The 23,188-nt window shown below is 41.0% G+C and overlaps 3 protein-coding genes across 9 annotated transcripts; all 3 read right to left on the minus strand.

The window, feature by feature from the left end:
• Nucleotides 1-3,767: 3,767 nt before the first annotated feature.
• LOC118099066 (transcription factor 24) lies at nucleotides 3,768-10,301 on the minus strand. The gene is made up of 4 exons (XM_035143332.2): nucleotides 8,156-10,301; nucleotides 7,075-7,221; nucleotides 5,761-5,925; nucleotides 3,768-4,875 (listed from the first exon to the last, which is right to left on the minus strand). The coding sequence occupies exons 1-4, from the start codon at nucleotides 8,321-8,323 to the stop codon at nucleotides 4,735-4,737; spliced, it is 621 nt and encodes a 206-aa protein (XP_034999223.1). The 5' UTR covers nucleotides 8,324-10,301; the 3' UTR covers nucleotides 3,768-4,734.
• Nucleotides 10,302-10,732: 431 nt separating this feature from the next.
• Nucleotides 10,733-18,595, minus strand: ephx1 (epoxide hydrolase 1, microsomal (xenobiotic)). 7 transcript variants are annotated; one of them, XM_035144456.2, is made up of 9 exons: nucleotides 18,444-18,595; nucleotides 14,932-15,166; nucleotides 14,632-14,812; nucleotides 14,328-14,546; nucleotides 13,636-13,765; nucleotides 13,190-13,404; nucleotides 12,780-12,888; nucleotides 12,383-12,505; nucleotides 10,733-11,252 (listed from the first exon to the last, which is right to left on the minus strand). In XM_035144456.2, exons 2-9 carry the CDS (start codon nucleotides 15,112-15,114, stop codon nucleotides 11,048-11,050), a joined length of 1,365 nt encoding a protein of 454 aa, XP_035000347.1. In that variant the 5' UTR covers nucleotides 15,115-15,166; nucleotides 18,444-18,595; the 3' UTR covers nucleotides 10,733-11,047. The 7 variants fall into 7 exon arrangements, with proteins under 7 accessions (XP_035000347.1, XP_035000348.1, XP_035000346.1 ...); XM_035144457.2 differs by having other exon boundaries at nucleotides 14,932-15,169; nucleotides 18,444-18,572; XM_035144455.2 differs by having other exon boundaries at nucleotides 18,415-18,568.
• Nucleotides 18,596-19,439: 844 nt separating this feature from the next.
• Nucleotides 19,440-22,700, minus strand: srp9 (signal recognition particle 9). Its single transcript, XM_035144691.1, has 3 exons — nucleotides 22,500-22,700; nucleotides 22,276-22,344; nucleotides 19,440-20,254 (listed from the first exon to the last, which is right to left on the minus strand). The coding sequence occupies exons 1-3, from the start codon at nucleotides 22,569-22,571 to the stop codon at nucleotides 20,135-20,137; spliced, it is 261 nt and encodes an 86-aa protein (XP_035000582.1). The 5' UTR covers nucleotides 22,572-22,700; the 3' UTR covers nucleotides 19,440-20,134.
• Between the last annotated feature and the right edge of the window lie 488 nt (nucleotides 22,701-23,188).

A 23,188-nucleotide genomic window follows, 5' to 3' on the forward strand; every position in this document is an offset into this window, starting at 1 on the left:
ACATGGGAAAACACACACACACACACACACACACACACACACACACACACACACACACACACACTCTGAAGGCAGACACATGGCCTGCAGACAGAGAGGGGAGTCCTACAACAGACGGTGTACCACAGGGCTCTGGTCCCAACAGCATGAATCAGTCTGGGATCACATCATGTGGTTTAGAGCAACATTTAACTTTACCTGTGCACAAGCGCACATAGAACAACTGGTGCTCAGGGACAAAGACAAACATTGATTTGATTTAGATTTTTTTTCCCTCAGTTTATTGCACTTTGAATAAAGTTACCTGAAAAAACTATTCATCTATTTTCAGAAGCACCCTAACTTTACTTAGTGACTGGGACCTTTGCACAGATATGTAGGAAAAGATTTCAGTTCTTGAGAAAAATTTGGAATTGCAATATTTGAAATATCTGCTGAATGAAGTTTAAAGTCAAGTGAAAGCTTAAATTTGGTGAGATAAAAAAAAAAGTGACAAATTGAGCTGGAAGCATCATTTGAAGAAAATTCGGACTCTTCACCCAGCAGTTGGGAGTCAGTTATGGAGGTTGTGGTATTAGTGTCAGTTAGTTGGACTTAGAAACCTTGATGGGGAAGACTTAGCCACCATCTCCAACAAAGGAAGAAAAGCATAATTATGTAATATAAAAAGCAGAATTTGAAGATAAAACTAAATCATGGCACTCCAAAAACATTAGGAAGCATTAGTGGCTGTGGCTCATGAGGTAGAGCGGGTCGTCCACACTGGAAGGTCACAGACTCAATCCCTGGATCCTGCATTTTGTGTTCTGAAGTGTCCTCGGGCAAGATGCTGAGCCCCAAATCGCCCCTGGTTGCAGTGCCAGCAGTGTGTGAGGGATGTGAGTGATCGCTGGACTGCATGAATGTGTGTGGCAGCATGGTCCTATTTCTATTCTAGTGTTTCCTGCAGAACGTCGATATTTACAAAGTATTCTCTCCCGAGCTCAGTGTTTTCTGTCCTTCTTCTCTGGTCCTGGTTCAGTCTCTCTCTGCAGCTGCTTTAGTAAAACATCTGGCCTCTCCTGTCCTCCTGTAACCCGCACCTCAGCAGTTTAGGCTCCAGCAGCTCCACATTTGTCTTCTCTGGAAACCGGGAGCTCCGCCCCCTCTGATTTATAGAGCTAGCCTTGAACGCAGGACTGTTGCTTGTGGAGCCGAGCCCATTTTATCCAAGGGGGTAGGCGATTTCGCTCAGCCTGGTGTCGGCCTCTCAAACGTATCACTGTGAGTTATTGGATTGGATCTCAGTTCTGAGCTTTTATTTTTGGAATTACACCGTAATCGTAAAGCAACTAAATGTGATACTTGCTGAATTATGAGTAAAGATACAGAAACTACACATGTTGTGGAAAAAAAGGAGGACACTGGAAACCGTCTCTCATTTTTTTAATCTCAAGATGTCGTCCATTTAAACTGTGCCAGTAAACTGCATTTTTATAACCATCTAATTTGGGTTTACTTACACTTGCTTTTCTTTTTACCTTTTCACACAAACACATGAAATGTCCAGCTGTATTTGTGTGGGTTTCATGTGGCATTGAAGCGAATGAAAAGTAATTTAAACACTTTTCAAAGAGTAACATTGTGTATGAGCCTATTCGGTTACCAGTGGTGGACAAAGTACTCAACAGTTAATTAATAGACAGAAAAGTACTGAAGTGACAGTAAAACTACCACATTAACTTTTCTACTTAGGTAAAAGTAAGTAAGTACTTGCTTTTAAACACACTTTGAGTAAAAGTACTCGCCAGTCTCACCGGGGTGTTTCATCATCACCAATGAGTTCAGCTTTTGCAACTTTGCTCTCGTTCAGGGAGGCGGGGTGTAATGTTACCTGCCCGCTCTGATTGGATCTCGTTAATTACTTTGGAAAATAGATTAGAAATTGTATAAAGAGTAGAAAATACAGATAGTTACTGACATGTAGTGGAGTAAAAATGAAAATCCTTGGTAAGAGATCTACCGAAGTAAAGTCCGGATACATTCAAAATATACTTAAAGCCACTACAGGGAAGTTTTCATTTTCGTTGATTTTGGCGCCTCTGTGGACAGAAGCGGTAGTGTTTCTGCGTCTCCTGTCGTAGGAACCAGCAGGTGCATTTGACACAAAGCTGATGCAGGATGCACAGCCATGAGGAAATGTATGATGCATGATTGATAACTGTAATATGACAAGATTATAATTGTGTTTTAGTTCATACACTGACCTTAACCCTGGTGTAAATCGTTTCCTCTGACCTCGCCGGTGGTTCGACTCGATCACACACATTCAGAATACTTTATAGAAAAACCCAATTTTCTCCTTGATTTTCTTGTTTACGGTTGTAGGTCACAAAGATGCAGCAATATTCAAATGAGACCATTATATACCCAGTTTAAAAACTCCTTGTTATACGTTCAAGTACGGCAATTAAGTAGATGTACTCTGTTACATCCCACCACTGTCGGTCACTCTGTGGCTCGGCAACACAACACAAAAGAAGTTTGTCTCTCTCTCCTCTCCTGGCTGCTGTGTTTTTTCCTTCCCTGTGTCTCCTCTGAGTTGGTTTCCAGGGGGCGTGGTCACCCTCCTTCCCTGAGTTCCCCCTCCTCATATTCAAGTCCACCTGACATACAATCTGGATCAATTCCACTCTTGGTTCCTGCTGCATATAAACCCTGCTGCTTCACCCCAGTCCCCGTCAGATGGTCTGTTTACCTACAGCGAGCTCTTGACTCTGTGTTTTTCCACCTTTGCTATTAATGGGAAGTTTTGGATTGTGGATCACTTCGTCTCTCTTGTGCTCGGGCTAGTTTGTCTATCCCAACCTGGAGTTTTTTTTTTTTTTAAGCCTCTTCTTTTTGGTCTCGTGCAGTTTATTGGTCCAATCCTCCTTCAGTTTTTGTTGCAATAATATTTTACTGGTTCACTTTCTTCACTGATATACTTTATACGACATAAAGATAAGATAAGATAAAGAAAAATATGTATCAGTCCACAAAGCTTTGATCTGAAGCTGAGCTATAGATGCAACATGGTATCTTTAATGCTATAGATGATCAATAGGTTTTAGCTCACTGTAACAAATGTTGTCACTCCCTGAAACTTAAAGATTACACTGTGAACGGCTGTTGATAAGCAGAGGCCCACTGTCAGTCCCTGTAGTAATACTGCAGAAATATTAGAGGAATAGTTTCTTTGATGTCTCTGCCAAGGGGGGTTATATATATATTTTTAAATCTTGGTGCAGTTCCAGATTTTCTTTCTTTAACATTTAGGTTCAACAGATGTGACATTTTTCAACATTTTCACCCCCCAGGGAATAATTCATGGATCCTGATGTAAAAAAATCTGACATTTTTGGAGAGTGATATCTAAGAGTGAGCAATTCGGTGCTGCTTGATTGAATTTGAGGGCCTGCACTCAAGTGGGAGCCATTTCCAAGTGTTCTGGGCCCTGATAGTTACCTGCTGATGTTAAATGTGTTTGTCTGGTGATGACATGTCACTGCAACATCTGACTCTTGTTGGTGTTTCAGTAAATTATCATAAACATTTACATCATGTAACAAAGAAGCTTTTTTTTTTACAATTTAGTGAAATGTAGCCTGAAATTCTTCTTCTTCAGTGACTGAAGGGAAGTTGAATTGAACACACTGAGGTCTACTTCGACTTTACTGGGGTTGTTTCTTCCTCTGACATGTTTGTCTTGTGTAGCCCATGGAAATAACCGACACACACACACACTGTTAATGTAGACACTGTTTTACTCCAAGGTTACATCCTGTTGTTGTAGTTGTAAAGAGAACTAAGTGCTCATTACTGCAGAGATATGTAGTAGTTCACAGCTGCTGTGTTCCCACAACAATCCCTCCCTCACACACACACGCACGCATGCACGCACGCACGCACGCACGCACTCTCTCTCTCTCTCTCTCTACACACACACACACACACACGGATACACGCACACACACAAAATCACCAAAATAACAAAACAGAACCCAACAAAGGTCTTTTCTTAAAGCACAGCAGCTAATTAAACTCATCTATACAGTCAAAATGAAATACAAACTCAACAAGCTCTAAATCAAGATAACAGATACACTCTGTTCATTCCATGTAGTGATTTGTGGCATAATGAGTCAAGTGGAGCAGCCTTTTAATTTCCTTGTATTAAATCCTTTCCTGACAACCTGCTGTCTAATGCTCAGATAGTGATGGGATGTATTCACCAAAGGTTCGTCTGTTCTGTGTGTGTGTGTGTGATAACTTGTGTGTTTTCCCTTTTATTTAGTCCGCATATGGCAGGAAAACCATTACTTTTGTACATGCAAGATAAACAATAAGCCTTGAACTTATCAGGGCATTTACTAGTTTTTGAGTTATATTGTTAAATTAAATAATTACAAAGGAAATTAGTTTTTACAATTCGTTGTCTTTTCCAATAGCTGGAGATTTAAAAAATCGTCCTTGTAGAATGTAAATTGTGAATTTAAATCCTGTCCTTCACATCAACATAAAGCGTAAACTGAAAGACTTTATTCAGGGAACCAAGCTGAGCATTTGTTTTGAAAGTAGCTTATTTTCATTCCTCATCACTGTCTCATTGCAACACTTTGCTTTGATGTGTCTAACTCCACCAAGAGAAGCTACATGGCCAGTTAACATACAAAATAAGAAACAGGGTGAAAGTTATGTCACGTGTTCTATTTATCACTCTTTGTCTGCGCCTGCGGCGGCTGTCAGAGGGTGTGTCCCGATCCGTCCAGGTGGGAGCGTCTGATTGGCTGAGATACCTCCTGCCAGCAGCTCTCCCACGCTGCCGCAGTACAGCAGGGAACGCATGGGCCACTTCTGAGGAGATGGCACAACATCACAAGTCCAAACACGTCAGGTCATTGTGACAACCAGAGAAATTATGATGAGTGGACATTTTACTTAGAGAAACTTAAAGCAGCTGTGACCTTTAAATTTTCATTTTACAAGCGAGCAGTGAAAAATAGCACTAAATCAAATAAGAATTCCCATATCAGATGATTAAATCATCTTTTCGGATTGATTTTGATAATTTGCTCACATTGAAAGTTTTGTAGTTAATTTAGGAAAACTCATTCTTCTTTGTGTGAGTTTTACAGTTAAGGGCCTGAACAGACAGACGCCGATGGGAAGCAAACATCACAGGTCAAAGTTCACAAAAGCTAAACGCGAAGCAACGTCACAATTTGCCTCACCGAAGGAAGTGAAGAGCACGGGAGGCGAAGGTTTGCCTCTGAAATGTTCGCATTCATGTGACCGTGCCCCAATGACGTCATAAATGACAACGTCACACTTTATAAAATGTCCCATTCACAGACTGGATATAAAGATAGACGACACATCTCCACTTTCTCCCATGGTACAAAAATGAAGCTAAAATATCCTGGGTACAGGTGCCACCATCTTGCATTGGACATCATTTGGAGCCAAAATTCAAGCTGTCCCGCCGATATATGCACTGAACCAATCAGGAGTACGTCTCAGCTGTCAATCATGACATGCCACTGTATTTTTATAGCATCAATTAACGAATTAAAACCAAACTTACAGATAAAATGAACAGTTTAATGTTATATTTAACGTATACCTTGACTTTTTTGATTGGTCTAGCATATGTATATCCAGCACTTTCATGTAATGTATATATCAGTTAGAGTCAGTGTAGTGTATGGTTAGCAGTAGGTTGTTGGTTCCCAGCCGTACCTTCACAGGATGCAGGTATCCTCCTGACCTGGACGACAGGGTGTGTTCAGCCACTAACTCCCCCTGGTCCAGGGTCTCTGTTAAATAGGCTATGTAGTTAGTAGCCAGAACCAGAACATCCAGCTTGGATAACTTGGTGTCAGGTGGGACTGAGGGCAGAGCCGCCTGTGGAGAGAGGAGGAAGTGGACAGGGTTGGATCAGCTCTGATTCAGACAAACGTTTTTTTGCATAACACAAGTATGCTTGCAAGGGTTGTGTTCATTTTCCTGAGCCTACAACAAATGTCAGCTAGATAATTTGGTTTGCACATTAAAATCTGTTTGGGTATAGGACTGTGATTACCACTGCCATAGATGTAATGTTTTGTTTGTTTGTGTGTTAGCAGGAATATACAAAAACTACTGCATGGACTTCCATAAAACTTCGTTGAAGGATGAGATTTGGGCTAAGAAAGAAGGTGTTAAATATTGGCCTGGATGTGAACAGAGAAAATGTATTAATATCACTTTCTTTAACATTGCAAGCGTTTTTTTTCGACATTTTCACAACTTTCCAAGGGGATTAAGTCATTGATCTTGATGATCTTGAAATCAATGAGGGTATCCAATTTTGTGAGGCTGGATGGAATTTAAGGGGACCGTTGGGAGATAATCTAGTTTGCAATTGGTAAAGAAAAAATACAGAAAGGCGACTTGTTTAAATTCAATTTATAGTCCAACATTTCACTGAATGCATTTAGAAAAACACTAAATCAACTCGTCAACCTTTGTTGCGCTCTGGCTTCCTGTTTGTTACAGGAATGATTTTAAAACGTTGTTGTTATCTTTTAAAACACTTGATGGACTGGCACCTCCTTACCTAGCTGAACTCCTCCATGTTCACACTCCAGTTAGAGAGGTCAGCCACTCAGCTGCTCCCGGATGTGCCTAAAACTAGGCTCCTGATCTGAGGCGATCGGGCCTTTGCAGTAGCCGCCACAAACTTGTGGAACAGCTTAGCACAGCTTAACACTCCATATTAGATCTGCCCCCTCTCTCACACGCTTCAAATCACTGTTAAAAACACATCTCTCTTTTCAAGTTGAGAACGTTAATATCCCAGCAGATTTTGTATATTATGATATATTGCTGTCTTCTTGTTATACCTTTTACTTTGTAAAGCACTTTGGTCAGCCAAGTTGTTTTAACATTGACATCAAATTCAAAACCCAGAACAGGAAGCAAGGGGCTATACAGGGAATAAAGCTTGTATTCATTGTTTACTCAATGAAATGGTGGGAAATTCAACATGTGCTGTCTGTGTCTGTGATGTACCTGCAGACTGTGGAAGGCCTGTCGCAGGTTGCGCACGCGGCTCCGCTCTCGTGCTGCGTTCTCTGGGGAGTGTTGACTCCTCAGCGTCCTGGACTGGACCGCAGACCCACAGATGGGACCAGAGTGAAGCCTGGACCCACACGTAGACTGTACCCGCAGCAGAGGACATGTTCAGAGAAAATAAAACTAACTCCTCATCGAAACCATACAAGGAATACTTTCATCTTTGCTCCTTTCATTTGAGGTTGATTCTTCCAGTAGAACAGAATGAGCCAGTTACAAGTACTAAAATATCTGCTAACGTTCACGGCACAAAGAAGAGCATTTGGAAAGACTTATGTTGAGTTACAAAGGAAATGTGCTTTAGTGCTTGAAAATAATTTACGTTCTGTGTGATCACCAGAGAATAAACTGTCATCCACACATCTTCCCTATTAATTATTTGTTCACGTTAACTGAAATTCCCTGGTTGGGATCTCGTATTGCTTCTATCCAATCCTTAATTAAAATGGGGAGATTCATGTCTTTATTTACTAACCTTCACTCTTCCTCAGCTTTCCACATCAGAGCCTCACCTCATCTGGCTGCCAGACATGTAAACTAATTCAATCGAGGATAAGGGATGGATGCATCCTTCATCCTTCACACATTCTGCTGCAGAAAAGCTCACATCTGTATTACAGGATGTGTATCCATGTGTTGCAAAGTATTGAATTTCCTCATGAGTCACTAATACTTTGCAAGTTGTTTTCTGATAAAGAAGCATAACCTCCCATAGTTTTACTCATGGAAAATATATACTATTACATTTGAATAGTTTTGTGAACAAATCAATTGAGGTTGCTCAGAATAATTATTTGCTGCATTGACAGATCTGTGTTTGAAACTAGTATTGTGCGTCTGTTTCAACTGCGAAAACTATGTCCTGCTGAACATTTGCATTTAAATTCTGTCGTATTTATACACAAAAAGAAAAAGAAAAAGTACAATACATAATATACAGTAATGCATATATATAAAGAAAGGACACACCTTCATCACGTTTAGGAGGCTTGAAATTGGACTGTTAAGGCAGACTCACCCACTTCCTAGGCTCCCGGCTGCTGTGGGTGCTCTGCCTGTGTCTGTGCAGAGATGCTGGGCTGCCGGCTGCACAGGGCTGCTGGCTCCGCAGCTCCGCCGTGGAGCTCAAGACGAGCTGGTGATTCACTGCGACCGTCCTGAGACCTTCCAGAGGATTAACGGCCATAGATGCTGCCTAAGTGGTGCAGCAGACTTTCCTAAAGAACTTCAATCACTTTTGTTCAGTCTATTTTTATTGGATGGATTAAAGTTTGCTTTCCCTTGTTTAAAAGTATGTTGTCAGGCTTATCATTACTTAAGTAATTTGGTAAATACTCCACAAAACAAACAGTTAGAGGTCATCTTTCCATCTGCTCTCAAAGCATCTTTTAAGTCGAATCAAGATAAAAAAAATAAGATACTGGCTAAAAACAGCTGAGGTTACTCATCTGCTCTGAAGAAAATAATTCGATTCTTTGATCTTTTTCATGCACCTACTGAGGACCGTTCCATTCAAGCTCTTCTAAGCTCCTGTTCAAAGTTCACCAGACCTCTGTGGCACCCCAGTTCCACTCAGGCCCCTGAAACAACTGCTGAAATCGCCATAGTCACTTGCTGCTTCTCTGCGCATCATCGTCCATCTACAGAATTCCTCCCAGTCTGACCCTCTCTTTCCCCGTCTCTCTCTCTGCTTGTTTCCTTATCGGGTGAGGTAATGTGGGGAACTTCATATGCTCCTTATCTCGGCCGCCCGGTCGTCCTGATCCTCCCCTGGCTGTAGGACTGCCAAAAGGAGCAGGCAGGCAGGCAGTCAGGCCTGGGGGAGTGCAACGCTGGGTGGGAGGGTGTACCGAGCCAGGGCACTGGGGGGCTTGGGAAACTCAAAGCTCTGCTAACAGCTGGACAGTGGTAGGGGGAGTCAGGGGCTTGGGACATTGCGACATTGACCATTAAGAAAGAAAAGCGGAAATACATTTTGGTTTGGATGAGAATATTTGGGGCATCTTGGCCTTGCTGGAATGGATCTGTGACCTTCATATGAACGAATGTGCAACAGCATCACGGCCAATAATCCTGTTTTTGTGACTGACCGCACACCGCCAGCATTTTGGGCACATGCATTATCAACTCCATAAGCTAACCAGATCTGTCCTGAACTTTCCATCCCTGCAGCCACTGTTCCACAAATCATGTCAATTTAGCCTGAAGCCAACTTTCTCTAAGGCAGGTTATTTTTGTCTCTACCCATAGTTCCAGGTCCCAGTTTAGTCGGTTCAGATTTCAGCCAACTTGAATACAGCATTTTATTTTGAAAACCCTGCAATGACAGCCCTTCATCTTTTATCCAATGTTCAGTTGAGTTATTAGTTTGACAATCTTCCTTTACCTAATTAAAACCTGCAAATGTATAATAATAGTGCGTATTTAAGAACATTTAATATAGCTAGACATGCAGTTACTATTACTATACAACTAGCAAAGATCACTTTGGACCAGGGCTGCAATCACTTTGTCACCACTAACAACTATTTCAAGTAATAAGCTTAAATGTCTGTATTTCACTATTAATGCAGTCGTTCCTTTAAGAGTTTGTCATCTATTAATGAGTTCTCATCATCAGTGATTTGTCTGAGGTTTAAATGGGCAGTTATCTTAAATGTTAAAGTCAGACTTTAGTGTTTGTTCTTTGATGTGAAGGATAACTGAGGTCAGGGCTTTTACAGCACTGTCTGTGTTGGCTTCTGAACGTCCTTTATAGAATAAACTCCAGGTAATGTGCAAAAGCACCATGAATTGTGAATGAAGCACATATATGAACACAATACAAGACACATACCTTTACCATTAGCGCTATGTGGATGCACACAGAAACTGTTTTCAGTGTCCAGTACATGTTCATTATGTGAGGTACAATATGTCATTCCCCCCTTCTTCAATTGGTCACATACACTGCATTAAAATCTAATTTAAATAACATGGTTTAAAACTACCCTTGATTTTAGCATTTAGCACTGTTTAGATCCCAGTTAAATCAAAATATTATTGAAGTTTAAAAAAAATATCTCGAATGACTTAACTTCCATGCATTAACACAGCAAATGTATTCTGGATACTCATATTCTGAAAACTAAAAAGTACTTTTTTGTATTTTTTTTAATAAAACAAACTACGTATATTATAACTACTTAACATAAACCTTTTGAGGAGATAAAATACTGAAATATCTTTCACAGATGTATACATTAATAGTACAATAATAATCAGTGCTATTAGTCTCGTAAATTGTAGAACCTGAAGTTCGTAAATTGACATAAACCAATGAGATAACATGTTTTGAACACTAACAAATAAAATGAAAAATTAAATGTATATTGAAGGTGTAAGGCGATGTTGCAGTATCACAGTTGTAACTGGATTAAAGATGTTTTATGTTATTAGTTAGAGGAATGCCTGGCACCTTGTCTATGCTGTCAACACAATAACAGCAAGTGCCCCCTGACCTCCCATCTGCAGCTGCTGAGTAAACAAAGCTTGTTGTGGGCAAGTCAGAAACACTGTAAGCATCAGTGGGAGAAATAATGAATGGAGGCTGCTGTCTGCTTTTCTCACTTTAATCTGTTGGGTACAAGTGACGAGGTTGGTTACCAGGTCTACAAATACTCACACAATACTTGTTCATATACATTGTATTTCAAAATTTTGCAGTCAACAGATCCAGTGAAACTGACAGTTTTTTTTATAAACACTGCATAAGACTGACTGTTTGATTAGGAATTTCTCTGGGCTACACTATATTATATACAATGCTTGCTAGCTTTAGTCTGTCTACGTAGTGCGCACCACTATGTTGTACTATGTTGTACTTAATACTTTTAGCTCATTCACCTGTTCATCATTCCACTGTCTATTCTTACTTTTTCTTCTCCACTGCCTTGGCGAACTTCTGGATGTCCTCGGCCATCAGCTGGGGCTCTTCCATGGCAGCAAAATGGCCGCCGCGGGCCATGGGAGAGTAGGTCACGACTTTGGGATATTTGGGTTTGAGCCACAGTTCGGGCGTGTACATCAACTCGTTGGGGAAGGAGGCGAACCCGGTGGGAACATGAACTGGTATCCTGAGGAGAGAGGATGAGAGTTACTTATGGAGTACTCTGCTTTCATGAGCTTCTTGAGAACATGAAACTGAAATATTTGAACAAGCTGTTTGGAGCAGCCCCTTGGTGTGATGTCACTGTTGGAAAAACTAATGATATTAAGGAAGCAGCGTTTCTAATTTAAATCAGGTTTATTTAGTTACATAAAAAGAGGATGTAAAGTTCTAGAAACTAAGTGATTAATTAGAAAAATAAACAACCTTTATTGAAAGAAAATATATAATTGATGCCAATCCTTGATATCTAAACAAAAAAACCCTAACAAATGTAAAATGGATTCCACCAGTCCAGTTAGCTCAATTAACAGTCAAGATCAGCCAAACATGAAATAATGAAAATGTGTGACAATTTTAAATGTTGAACATGAATTTTTGAACTCCATATAATGGTTTATAAAGGTTTGCCTGTGACAGATCTGTGGCACAGGACTCGTGTTTCTTGACTGCATAGGGAGTCATTTAAAAAGATAAATTATTGTGTGTGAGTGTATGTTCCCTGTCCGCAACAATCAATATGTGTGGAGTTGTTGATGCTCTCCGGCCCTGTGACTGCGAGTGCACAGGAAGGCTGCTGCAGATGTAGAGAGAAGGAATAGCTGAACTTGACTGTTCTTTAAAAAAAAATTATTTTGTATGTTGCCATTGTTCGGCAAATGTGCTATGTTCTATTGTCTTTTAACTTCTTTTCATCATTACAAATAAGATGATTATTTTATTATCCACATGCCTTGGGAAGTGGGCAGAAAAGGAAGTGATTTGGTCGGCCGCAAACCTAAATGTTGAAAATATTAAAAGGCATGTGTACAGTGATGTAATTGTAAATTGTAAATCATGAAGCCTGCATTAGGGCACGGTGGGTGAACCTTCACCACACTTTCACCTCCAATCTGTGAGAGCGAGGAGGCACATAAAACCTTTGTCTCCTGTGACGAAGCAAATCACAGCATAGATTCGTGTGGAGTCCAAGTTTGGTGAACTTTGACCTGCAATATTCGCTTTACATCAGGTATGTGTGACTGTGCCCAAACACTGTTAATGATTTTGTTTGTCTGTCACCAATTGGTCACCATAAACTCTTTCTTTGTCACTCACTTAGTGTGCGGACGATCAAGACCTTTGCCCACGTTTTCCTTGTAGAACCTCATAGACGGGATGATGCATCCAGAAACCCAGTAGATCATAACATTAGTCAGGAGGTCGTCCAGAGAGAACTTCCTATAACACATTGCACAAACAATATTTAATGATATAGCAATTACAAGAATGGTTCTGCTATGAGGCCACTGAGTTGGTACTGTGGTAAAATCTGACTTAACCTTTTCCAAACAGTTCTATTTAACAATTGAATGCATATACAGCTACCACCAAAGATATGATATACTATTAATGCATATTTGTAAATGATAGTTTGATACAACATCTTCATACTGATGACAATGCAGGGGATGTAGTTAATGGCACATATCAGCACTGACTCCCCACTGGGTACCTGGTTAGTCCGCCGTCCTCCAGGTTCCTGAAGTCCCGGTTGGTCCATGTGGAGAACTTCTCCAGAATGTAGGCAGCCAGACCCACTGGGGAGTCATTCAGTCCTCGTCCTGAGAGGAAACTCAGAGTCAGAAATGTGCTAATCAGTCAAAACTATTTGTACATGATTAGATTAAAGGGTCAATTAACCCAGACTACTTAACCCTTGAAAATAACCTGCTTGCAGTGTTAGTGGATCATGGAGATTAATATTTGAAAACCTCTGCTCCTGGAACCAGTTTCTACTTACACATAGATCACACATGGGGCCAGTGTGTCATTTCTTTTGATCAGTTAAGAGAAAATAATCTCATGTTGCAAGTCGCAGCTTTCCTGCTTCAAATTCAGTGGAAACGGGCCCCAGATCCTTACCCGCGGTGTCAGGCTTGGTGGCCTGGATGTGCATGTAGCCACTCTCTTTGAGGGACTCCACCACCACTTTGTCCATGAAAGGGTAGAGATTCTGAATGTCCAGGTCAGTGAAGCCAAAGAGTTTAGGGAAGTGGCGGCCGAGCATGATGGATAAAACCACGCGCAGACCAGGCTTTGAGGCTGGGGCAAAGTTCAAATGCAAACCTTTGACTATCCTGAGGTATGACAAAAAAACACAAGTTTAACACTGGGAAAAGAACAGTATAAATACTCTATGTAAATACTGTATAATCAGAGGGCTGGTGTTTCCAGGAGAACTGGTTGTACACTTCAGAAGTTAAACTAGCAAATTTATGTAAACAATATGCTGTGAAACTTCTAAATGATAAGAAACCATATGTACATTTAGTATTTTAGAGTGTCGAGGCAGGTGTTGTGTTTATTACTTGGGCTCCAGCTGGGCCATGTTGGTGGTGACCAGAAAGCCCCAGTCTCCTCCATGAGCGTAGAACTGCTGGAAACCCAGACGCTTCATGAGCTTGTGGAAGATGTTCGCCGCACAAACTGAATCAAAGCCTGTTCACAGACACACACACATTCAGATATTACAGCTCCCCATAAGTGAAGCCGAACTGTCTTGAATGCCTCCTTGTTAGTCGATGGAATATGGACCAAACTAAAAACTCAGAGTACACGACAAATCTTTTTTTTTTATCTTCTGATAAGAATAATTAATATTAATTATAAATAGTTATTTTAGGCTATAAAAATGAGGTGAAGAATCATGACTGACAGATGAGACTGACTTGCGATTGGTCGTTTTTGTGTGTGTCAAAGGACTCTGCTACTATGACTCCGCTACTATGACTCCATCACCCCATTGATATCGTCAATGAATATTTTATTTGAATATTTTGTCATCATTTCTGGATAGTGGAAGGAAGTGGTAATGCGTCGTCCATCTTTATATTCAGTCTGTTTTGCGTCTAGAACTAAAGTATTTATCATAAGCCTTAAATTGTCAGTTCTTATACCCTTTTACTAAGAGAATTTATATTTTATCTAGCTGTAATTTTGTTGAAATGATGCTCAATGGACAAAAAATTTGGAAAAAAAGAAAAGAAACTCCCACACTCACCTTTCTTTTGTGGTGCTTCAGAGAAACCATACCCTGGTATGGAGGGACACACCACCTCAAACACAAGGTCGTCCGGGTTGGTCGGCTCTGTAAGCAGTGGGATCAACCCGTAGAACTCATAGAAAGACCCAGGCCAGCCGTGAACCATTATCAGAGGAATAGCAGTAGTTCCCTCTGGCACCTTTTTGGGCTTCACATGCAGGTAATGGACATCAATACCTGTATGGAATTTGAATTAGTATGAATAGGTTGGAGATATGACAGTATCTTCCTCAAGAATGTATGGGCAGCAGTGCGGCCTCACCTTCAATTTTGGTTTTAAAGTGGGGGTACTGGTTGATTTTGTCAATTTGTCTCCTCCAGTCAAAGTCGTTTCTCCAGTAAGACACCACCTTCTCCAAATAGTTGGAGTTGAAGCCATATTCAAACTGGCTGTCCTCCAGTGCGGCAACAGGACGCGTCTGATCTATCCTACGATACAGGTCCTGACAGGAAAGACAAGGCTCTGTGAAGACTGTGAAGGCTCTCACAATCTTTCATTTTGTATTGTGGTTAACTACATCATGAATAAATGCTATGATGACAAACTAGGAGGGAATCTGACCTCCAGCTCTTCAGCACTGGTGGTGACTTCAAATGGGCGGATGGTGGTGTCCTCCTCACCATCAGGGGTTGCTCCAGTTACCCACCAGCCATCCACGGCCTTCAGAACCTGGTTCTTGCTCCTCTGAACCAGGTAGTAGATAAGCCCTCCAACCACTACACCAACCAACACCGCTGTGAACATGGTGCTCAGTGTCCACACCAGGACAAGAATGGATGGATGGAGAAAGACAGAGCTGGACAAGGGAAAGGGTGAGACAGCACAAAGACATGAACTGTCACTTCAGAGTGTATTCAGACCCCTTCACTGTTTGTTATCTCCACCAAATACTTGATAACATTAGCCTTGGTGAGGTATTTCATTTCATTTCAACTTGGCCCATCAATCTACACTCAGCAACATATAATAATATTGAAAACCAAATTTTAGATTTTTGGGGGGACGATTTATTAAAGATCACAGACTGAAATCTCTAATTTACAAAAATATACAAATCCTTAGTTTGCAGAAGCCTCTTTTACAGCAATTACAGCTCTGACTCTTGGTTATGTCTCCACAAGCTTTGTTCACCTGGATTTGAGCAGTTTATCTAAATGTTCCCCTTCTTTAGATGAGATGGTTGGTGTTTGTGAACTACGTCCCCCGACACATGTTCTGTGGGTTTACCTCTGGGGACACAGACTTGACCTGTCACAGCCCCAGTGTCAGGTCAGGTTTTCTTGAAGGACCTGTCTGTATTTGACTGCATTCATCTTTGCCTGAATTCTGATGATTCTCCTTGTCCCCGCCCCAATAGCCTGATGTTGAAATCACAATGCTTCACCACAGGGATGGACTTTGACCACCACATTGTTTACCAGACACAATGGGCCTCATGCAAGAACATGTATTCTTATCCTGAACCTCTCTTACATTGGTTGGTATTGTGAGTTTGTAAGAACATGACACATCAGATTAAGAAAACGCTTCTTACTTCAGAGAAGTGTGTAAATGACCTGCTGGAAGACATTTCCCAGGAAATAACATATGGATCTTGATTTTTTATTAAATCTGTCATATTTAAAGGACAGATATCTGTGAGTGAGTGCGATTTGGTGCAGCATGAATTCTGGGAGAGTGTTGGGCCTTGATTGAGATATGCAATAGTTACATGTAAAGAGTGAATATTGAAATGTTCTCTTTTGCCTTTATCTAAAGTAAGTTGGATTCAGCTTATTGTACCTAATATAGTCAAAAGAATAAACAAGTCTGACAAACTCAACAAATACTTGACAATGAAAGATGTACAGAGGTCACAAAACCTTAAGCTTGAAATTGAACTTGAAAATGAGTATAAATCAAAGATGGAGAGTAGCTGATAGATACCAGAGAAGACAGTGGTAGGTCTAGCATCTTTTGTTGTAACATAATAATCTACCAATTGTGTAAAACTGCAACACATGCACTTGCTTAAAATTGAAATGAGTTAGGAGGAAATAAGGCAGATATTTGAAGACTGCAGCCTGACAATAACACAATTAGCAGGTCTCAGTGTTACTTTCTCTACCAGTGATGTAATGTGAGTCTGGGGGATGCAGAGTTTATTAGTCATGAGTTTAGAGAAAAATGTGGAGGCAGCCAAACAAAGGGGTTATTGTTACTGTTATTGTGGTTGCGGTCCACTGAGAGGATTTAATAAAGAACAGGCTGACCAGGCCACTCACTCAGCCACAGCTACTGAGAGCTGCATGACAAAGAATGTGTTAACTCATACAGGAGGGCTGCAGGCATGTAAACACACACACACACACACACACACACACACACTATATGAAAACTAAAGTACTTGGTGATACAGATGCACTGTTAAAACTATTAATCGGTTCTGTAACTGTTAATGCTATCTTTCCATAATTTGCTTTAAGTTGTTTTATATCTTTTACAACTGATACAAACACACATGCACACAAGCACACGCACACACACACACACACAACCTTGTACTTGTATCTCAATGAGGACACTCTTTGGAGTGATGCATTTCCTAGCCCCTTACCCCAACCTTAACCATCAAAACAAAATGCCTAATCCTTATCTAAATCAAATTCTAACCCAACCCTAACAGCAAGTCTTAACCCACAAACAGTCCAGTGAAAGTTCGTCACAAAAGTGAGGACCGACCAAATTGTCCTCACTTTACCAAAAAGTACTCACTCTGTTAAGTCTAAAAGTCAAAATTGTCATCACTAAGATATCTGTAGTACACACACACACGCACACAGATTTGCACAGCACTTTGGACACCTAACCTTAAAGGTTCAGTGTGTAAGATTTATGTGAAAGGGATCTGTTGGCAGAAATTGAATATAAAATAATCCTAGTGATGTTTCCCCAGTGTGTTTCATCTTCATTGTACGATTTGTGGTTTTCTTTACCCTAGAATAAGCCCTTTATATTTACATCGGGAGCTGGTCCTAGCCCAGACAAGTGTCTGCAAGCCCCGACATTCAAATTTCACTCAAAACGGCGTCATTTACACCATGTTTTTAGCCTAAATTCCTCTGATATCCCGCCATTTCGAGTGAAATTTGAATGTCGGGGCTTGCAGACACTTGGATGACACCACAGGAGCAGTACGGAGGCATGGTATGTTTGTTTCTGTTGTAATTTTTACATTTGAAGAAGTGGTCGCAATTTACTTCAATTTTATTGGATTCTGCTGCAACACTGTTTACCCCTGAGACTCCAAATCTGTTTTGTGGACTCAAACACTTCACCCACCCCTCTATCGACATAGTGGTGGGGAGATGATGAGTGACTTAAAATTATTTGGTGAACTATCCCTTTAATAGAGAAGGTCCTATAGAGTTAACGAAAACGAGAACACACACACACCTCCTGTGTGCTAACCGAAGCAGCTCCTACACACTGTGTGTAGAGCTACATGTCATGATGCTAACACCTTCATGGCTGCAAGTCGCACAGTGGAGCCTGGAGGAGACACTGAGCATGGACTCTGAGGACCTGTCAAACTGTCCTCATAAACACACGTGTCGCTCCTCGAACTATTGGTGTTTTTCTAGAACATACTGGGGCTGTTCAGCACCAGCAGCCCCACCCCGCCCATCAACACTGCACAAACTGACATTAGAAGTGTGTAATATAAGCTAAAGAACGACACTGTTTAAAAACTACTCTCTGGCTACTTCATCTGCTCGCTTCCCTGTATTTTAGCTAGTTTACGTAAAACACACAGCTGGACAGTGACAAGTTTACGAAACAGTAATAAAGTACGACGCGTGTTTGTGTCGACGAAGTTCACTTTTTTAGCTGCGCACACTTTGTTGAAGTGAGCTAACTGTGTCGCGGGGACGTGAATGTGAATCCAAAGCCTGAATCTCGACGCCCGGACCAGTAAGAGACCAGTTTACCTTCAGCACCAGAATCCACTGCTTGATATTGACCGTTCAGCATCTGTTTCAGATAAACGACGACACAACTCACATGTAACACAAGTTTTCCTCTGGCTTCACCTGCTGCTGCTGCTGCTGCTGCTGCTGCTGGTGGTGGTGGTGTCCGCCTCTCTGCTCCCGTTCGTTCACTGAACTCTGTCCTGCTCGTGTGGGGACAGAACAGTGTGTGAAAGGGGACGAGCCAACATGGAGCCTCAGTGAACTGAGAACAGCAACTGCAGTGCAAATGAATACATGTAATACAGAGGTTCTAATTATTATAAATGTAGGTTAATAACCTGTGTATTCTCTGTAGATCATTTGTTCTCTGCCAGGAGTGCAATGCTAAACAAGTTTGAAATGGGAAATGCTTGAGCCTTACAGAGTGATATACATTTGACTACATATACATTGTTATATTAAGATTATATCTTACTATTATGTTTGGTTTTGGGTAACATTTTCTTTATTTAAGTTTTGTATTTTATGGTAAAAATGTGAAATCTGCAGTCTTTTACGTTTACCTCCAAAAATCAATCAATTTATCGACCTATCATCCATCCATCCTGTTCTTCAGTGTGCTGGGTGGTATTGGGTCATTGTTATCTTGTGGTTGTCTGTCCGACTTATGCTGTACGGGACAAAATTAACTTCTGAAAGGGCCAAATAAACAACACAAGCAATGAAAAGAAAAAGAAATAAAAGAAATAATAAATGTATAAATAAACATGTAAATGAATGAACATTTTAAGTTTGTTTTGAAAAGGCCCTTTCTGTATTTCTACATTTATTTATATTTGTCTACATTTTATTTCTGTGTCCATATGTTAATTTGGAAAGCAGGGCCTTACTCAGTCTAAAGCTGGATTGGTTAAAGCTGTGTCATAGTCAACTGTCTTGTGTTGGCAGGTACATGTCAGTTTTGCCTTTGGCTCTGTAGAGCTACATCTAATATGCAACTTGAAAAAGAAATGTTGCTCAGTTTTTTTCTGAGCACTATCACGTTTCACATTTCTGGTCTTTGAACCAAATAAAACACACCACACCACAACACAAATATGGGAGAGATAGCAGCTGTACTGGGGTAAATAAACATTTATTGAACATGTAACGCAGTTATTTTCTGTATAAGAAATGGCATTTGGAGGCATGTGGGCTTTGAAATCGTGGGTTTCTCCACACAGTTAAATCAGAAGGTCCTGCTTCATCCATGTGGCACAAGTCCATGAGGAAAAACAAAAATAGCAACATAGATGTAAATAGGTGAGACATGTGATGGCCTCACCGTCCGTCCTTTTCATCCCCTTTACAAATAAATAAAAGGCAATAAAGGCAAACTTCTAAGAAATCATAACTGCTTAGACAGCCGCAGGGGATTTTTTCTTCATACATTTTGTCCCAGATACCCCCAACCCCACTCCTTCCCTCATCTTTAGATTTCCTAAACGTCCCCAGCAGCCTTCCCTACTTAGTATTAATACTATCAAAGATGTGATCGAAATGCTTAACGGTGAAAGGTAGGATGACAGGATATTCATGACTAAGAATGTATTCTCATAAACAAATCCTGAGAGAATAAAATATATACAGTATATATATACATCACATCTCTGACAGCATTAAATGAGTGTAGGTGGCCAAATCACCCTCGCCACAGTCCCTCTTCACCATCGCCCCTCTCTCAGACTCCCATGGTAGTGTGCTCTCAACAATCACTGTGTCCTCTGAACTCAGTCCAGGTGCTCGAGAAGGTCAGTGTTCCTAGAGCATCTTTAGTCAGTCTCCATGGAACCACTGTGCGTCTCCTTGGACACCATGAGCCTCATCAGTTTTCCGTGGAGCTTTTCGATCTTCTTCACGTCTTGGGCCTGGTCTGTCTTGTACTGTAAACACTGTAGAGATGGACAATAGACTGAATGAGGACAGTGAGGACATGATCCAGAGCTCACAGCAGGTCTGAAAGCAGCTTAATTGTATCAGTAACTACAAGGCTTTCAAGGGCCCTAAATAGAACAGACATAACACAGATGTTACTTTTTTCCTGACATTTTATAGAAATTAATACTGAAAGAAAACATGAACAGGTTTCAATAGTTGAAATAAAAGATGTCAGACTTTTTCTGAGCACTCAAAAAACTTAAAATTCGTGTGAGCGAGCACACTCCATGGTTACTGCACAGGAAAGACTTGGGCTGGTCGCATAAAAAGGACACTACAACATTTCAAAGTTTGTTGAGCATCACAATGCAACAAATGGAATTAGCCACGAGGGATTGTGGAGTCTGCAGAATTGATTGTCCAACTATCAGTTGTCCTCATGCCCTTTAACAACATTTCACCATGCTTATTGTGGACACACCAGATACTGAGCAGTTACATCAGAACCACTGACCCCCAAATGCAGTGGTTTGAATATAACTTCCAGATGAAAATGTCCTGGGCATTTTCATCTGTTTAGTTCTAACATTTCAGATTAGTGGTGTTATTTCTAATATTTAGATCATTTAAGCGTGCTTGGATGCTGCATTAACATTTTGGTTTTCCTCAATAGGAATATAAGACATGGTCGATACAACGGCGATAGAACTCATTCCATCCATGTTTTGACAGACAACACGAACAGCCAATGATGATGAGAATAGCACCGCACCAATCATGGGGCTGGGATAGAGTTACAGCCACGTCAGGTTAGGTTTACGCACACAGCACAGAGCCAGAGCAGCAGCAGCACACGTGCTAACATTGTTTTAGCTGGTTTCCACCGCTGAATAATTAGAACCACCGCTGCTTCAGGATCAGGACAGACCCTCATTAAAAGGTCCGGTCGTCCTGTGTCTGAGTCTCTGTCGGAGTCTGCTTCCTCCTCACTCCTCTGACCTGCGCTCACTTTACACTTTAACAATAAACACCATGACTGGTCACAAGTTATTAGGACACGTACAGGACTGATTGTGTTTGTTTGAGTCGCTCTAGAGTTTATGAGACACGTGTTTAAACCTGCTACACAACACAAGACGTAACGTGACACGCACAGACAGGACATCAGGGTTAAAGTGAGGGGAACGATCTGGACACATGATCCGACATCATCGATTAATAACTATTTATTATAGGACTAGATGATGAATTTCCCATGTGATTATCAGCTTGTGTGTGCAGAGGGACAGAACCGAGCACAAACACTCACACTCCTGCAGACAGAAGTTCTTCCCGCAGATTATGACGCAGCGAGGCGTTTTAACTTCACTGTTGCGGAGTCGCTTGTTGACCTACATAGTGATACTCCTCAGTGCAGTGGTGCTGATTAGATTTGTATCGTGATATATATCAATATCGACTGATATGAAAACAAATTTCGCGATAAGATTTTTCCCATATCACCCAGCCCTAGCTCCCCGAGGAATTAAGTCTACTAACTTTGGTGATCACTTACCTTTCCTCCTGAACCCAATTCTGATTATTTTTTGTCCAATGCTTTGTCTAATGCTTTTGCATTTACGTTGCAACTAGCAAAGCTATGAGCATGTCATCAGATGAGTGCACTGGTGCATTGTGGGAAGGAGTGTTGATACAATTAGTCAGGACAAATAGGTCAACATAACACTAGTGCTTGCTGTTTGAGTGGATTATCCTCAGATACAACACACATAGTTAACATTTCCTTATGGATGTGACCATGTTACAAGTCACTGTAAAGTGTTAACTGCCATCATAATTCATATTTCACACACCATAATTAAATTGAACTCATACCCACAGGAACTGCAATAGATAGTTTATGAAGTATCTTCTGTAATATGTCCAAGTGGATGGTTTAACATTTCACAAATGGAAAAGTAACCACAACTACTTTACACCAACATTTTGTGACATTGATCGATGACTATTAAATATAAAAAGTGTGTTTCCTTACCACGGAGTTGTCGGTCACTTTAATGCAGAGGTTGCCGTCGCAGTGTCTGTACTTGAGAACCACTCGGACCTGTAGACACGACACCACCAAGTTAATCAGACAACTCAAAGTTTAAAAAGTAAATCAGAACAGCGGTTAGCACGGACACGTCGCTAACGAGCTAGCAGGCTAACGAGCTCCCCAGCTAGCACCGCTACCGGGGTTATAAAATGACGTGTTTTCACCTTCATGGGATCTGTCAGGTACAGTTTTTCTGCTGCGCGGGCGAACTCCTCCCAAGTCTGGAAATAAGGCATTTTACTGCGTTTCGCGAGTTCCTGTTGTAGTGAGAAAAGAGTTTGAATCACAGGTTGGAATCAGCCGAACAGTTTCTGAGCCGTGAACACCACATCAGCAGCAGCGCCCCCACAGCCAATCAGAGCCGAGGCAGCGATGGGAGAAATAACGTCCGGGTCACCTTGTCAAACTAATGCACGTCAATGAGAAACGAAGTAAGTTCGTTTTATTATCAGCAAAACGAACCACTGAGTCAAACCTTGTTATATAACTCGCTTTTGTATATGTTTGTCATGTCAGCAAGAAAGTGAAATATGGACTGCAACAAAAGAGGAGCAAACTAAATTATCAAATTTCAGTTTAATAGGTAGACTTAACTTTTTGGGGTTTTTTTGTTGATGTCGATTATTAGTAAATGCAGTTTTGTTTTGAAACTTTTCCACACAGTTTCCTGTGCTGCATATTTTTGAGTATTACTGCATGTCGCCCTCTAGTGTTCACCCTTATATCTGACTGAAGACGAACGTGGGCCTTTTCCCAACAGGCTGCAGGACTGTCACTTCTACCCTGCACGTGTTTCATAATAGATATGTTGCCGCGACAGATTTAATATTTTCCAATCGTTCCAGTTCTTGTG

Source organism: Hippoglossus stenolepis, chromosome 20, assembly GCF_022539355.2.
Source record: "Hippoglossus stenolepis isolate QCI-W04-F060 chromosome 20, HSTE1.2, whole genome shotgun sequence".
Classification (NCBI taxonomy): Eukaryota; Metazoa; Chordata; class Actinopteri; order Pleuronectiformes; family Pleuronectidae; genus Hippoglossus; species Hippoglossus stenolepis.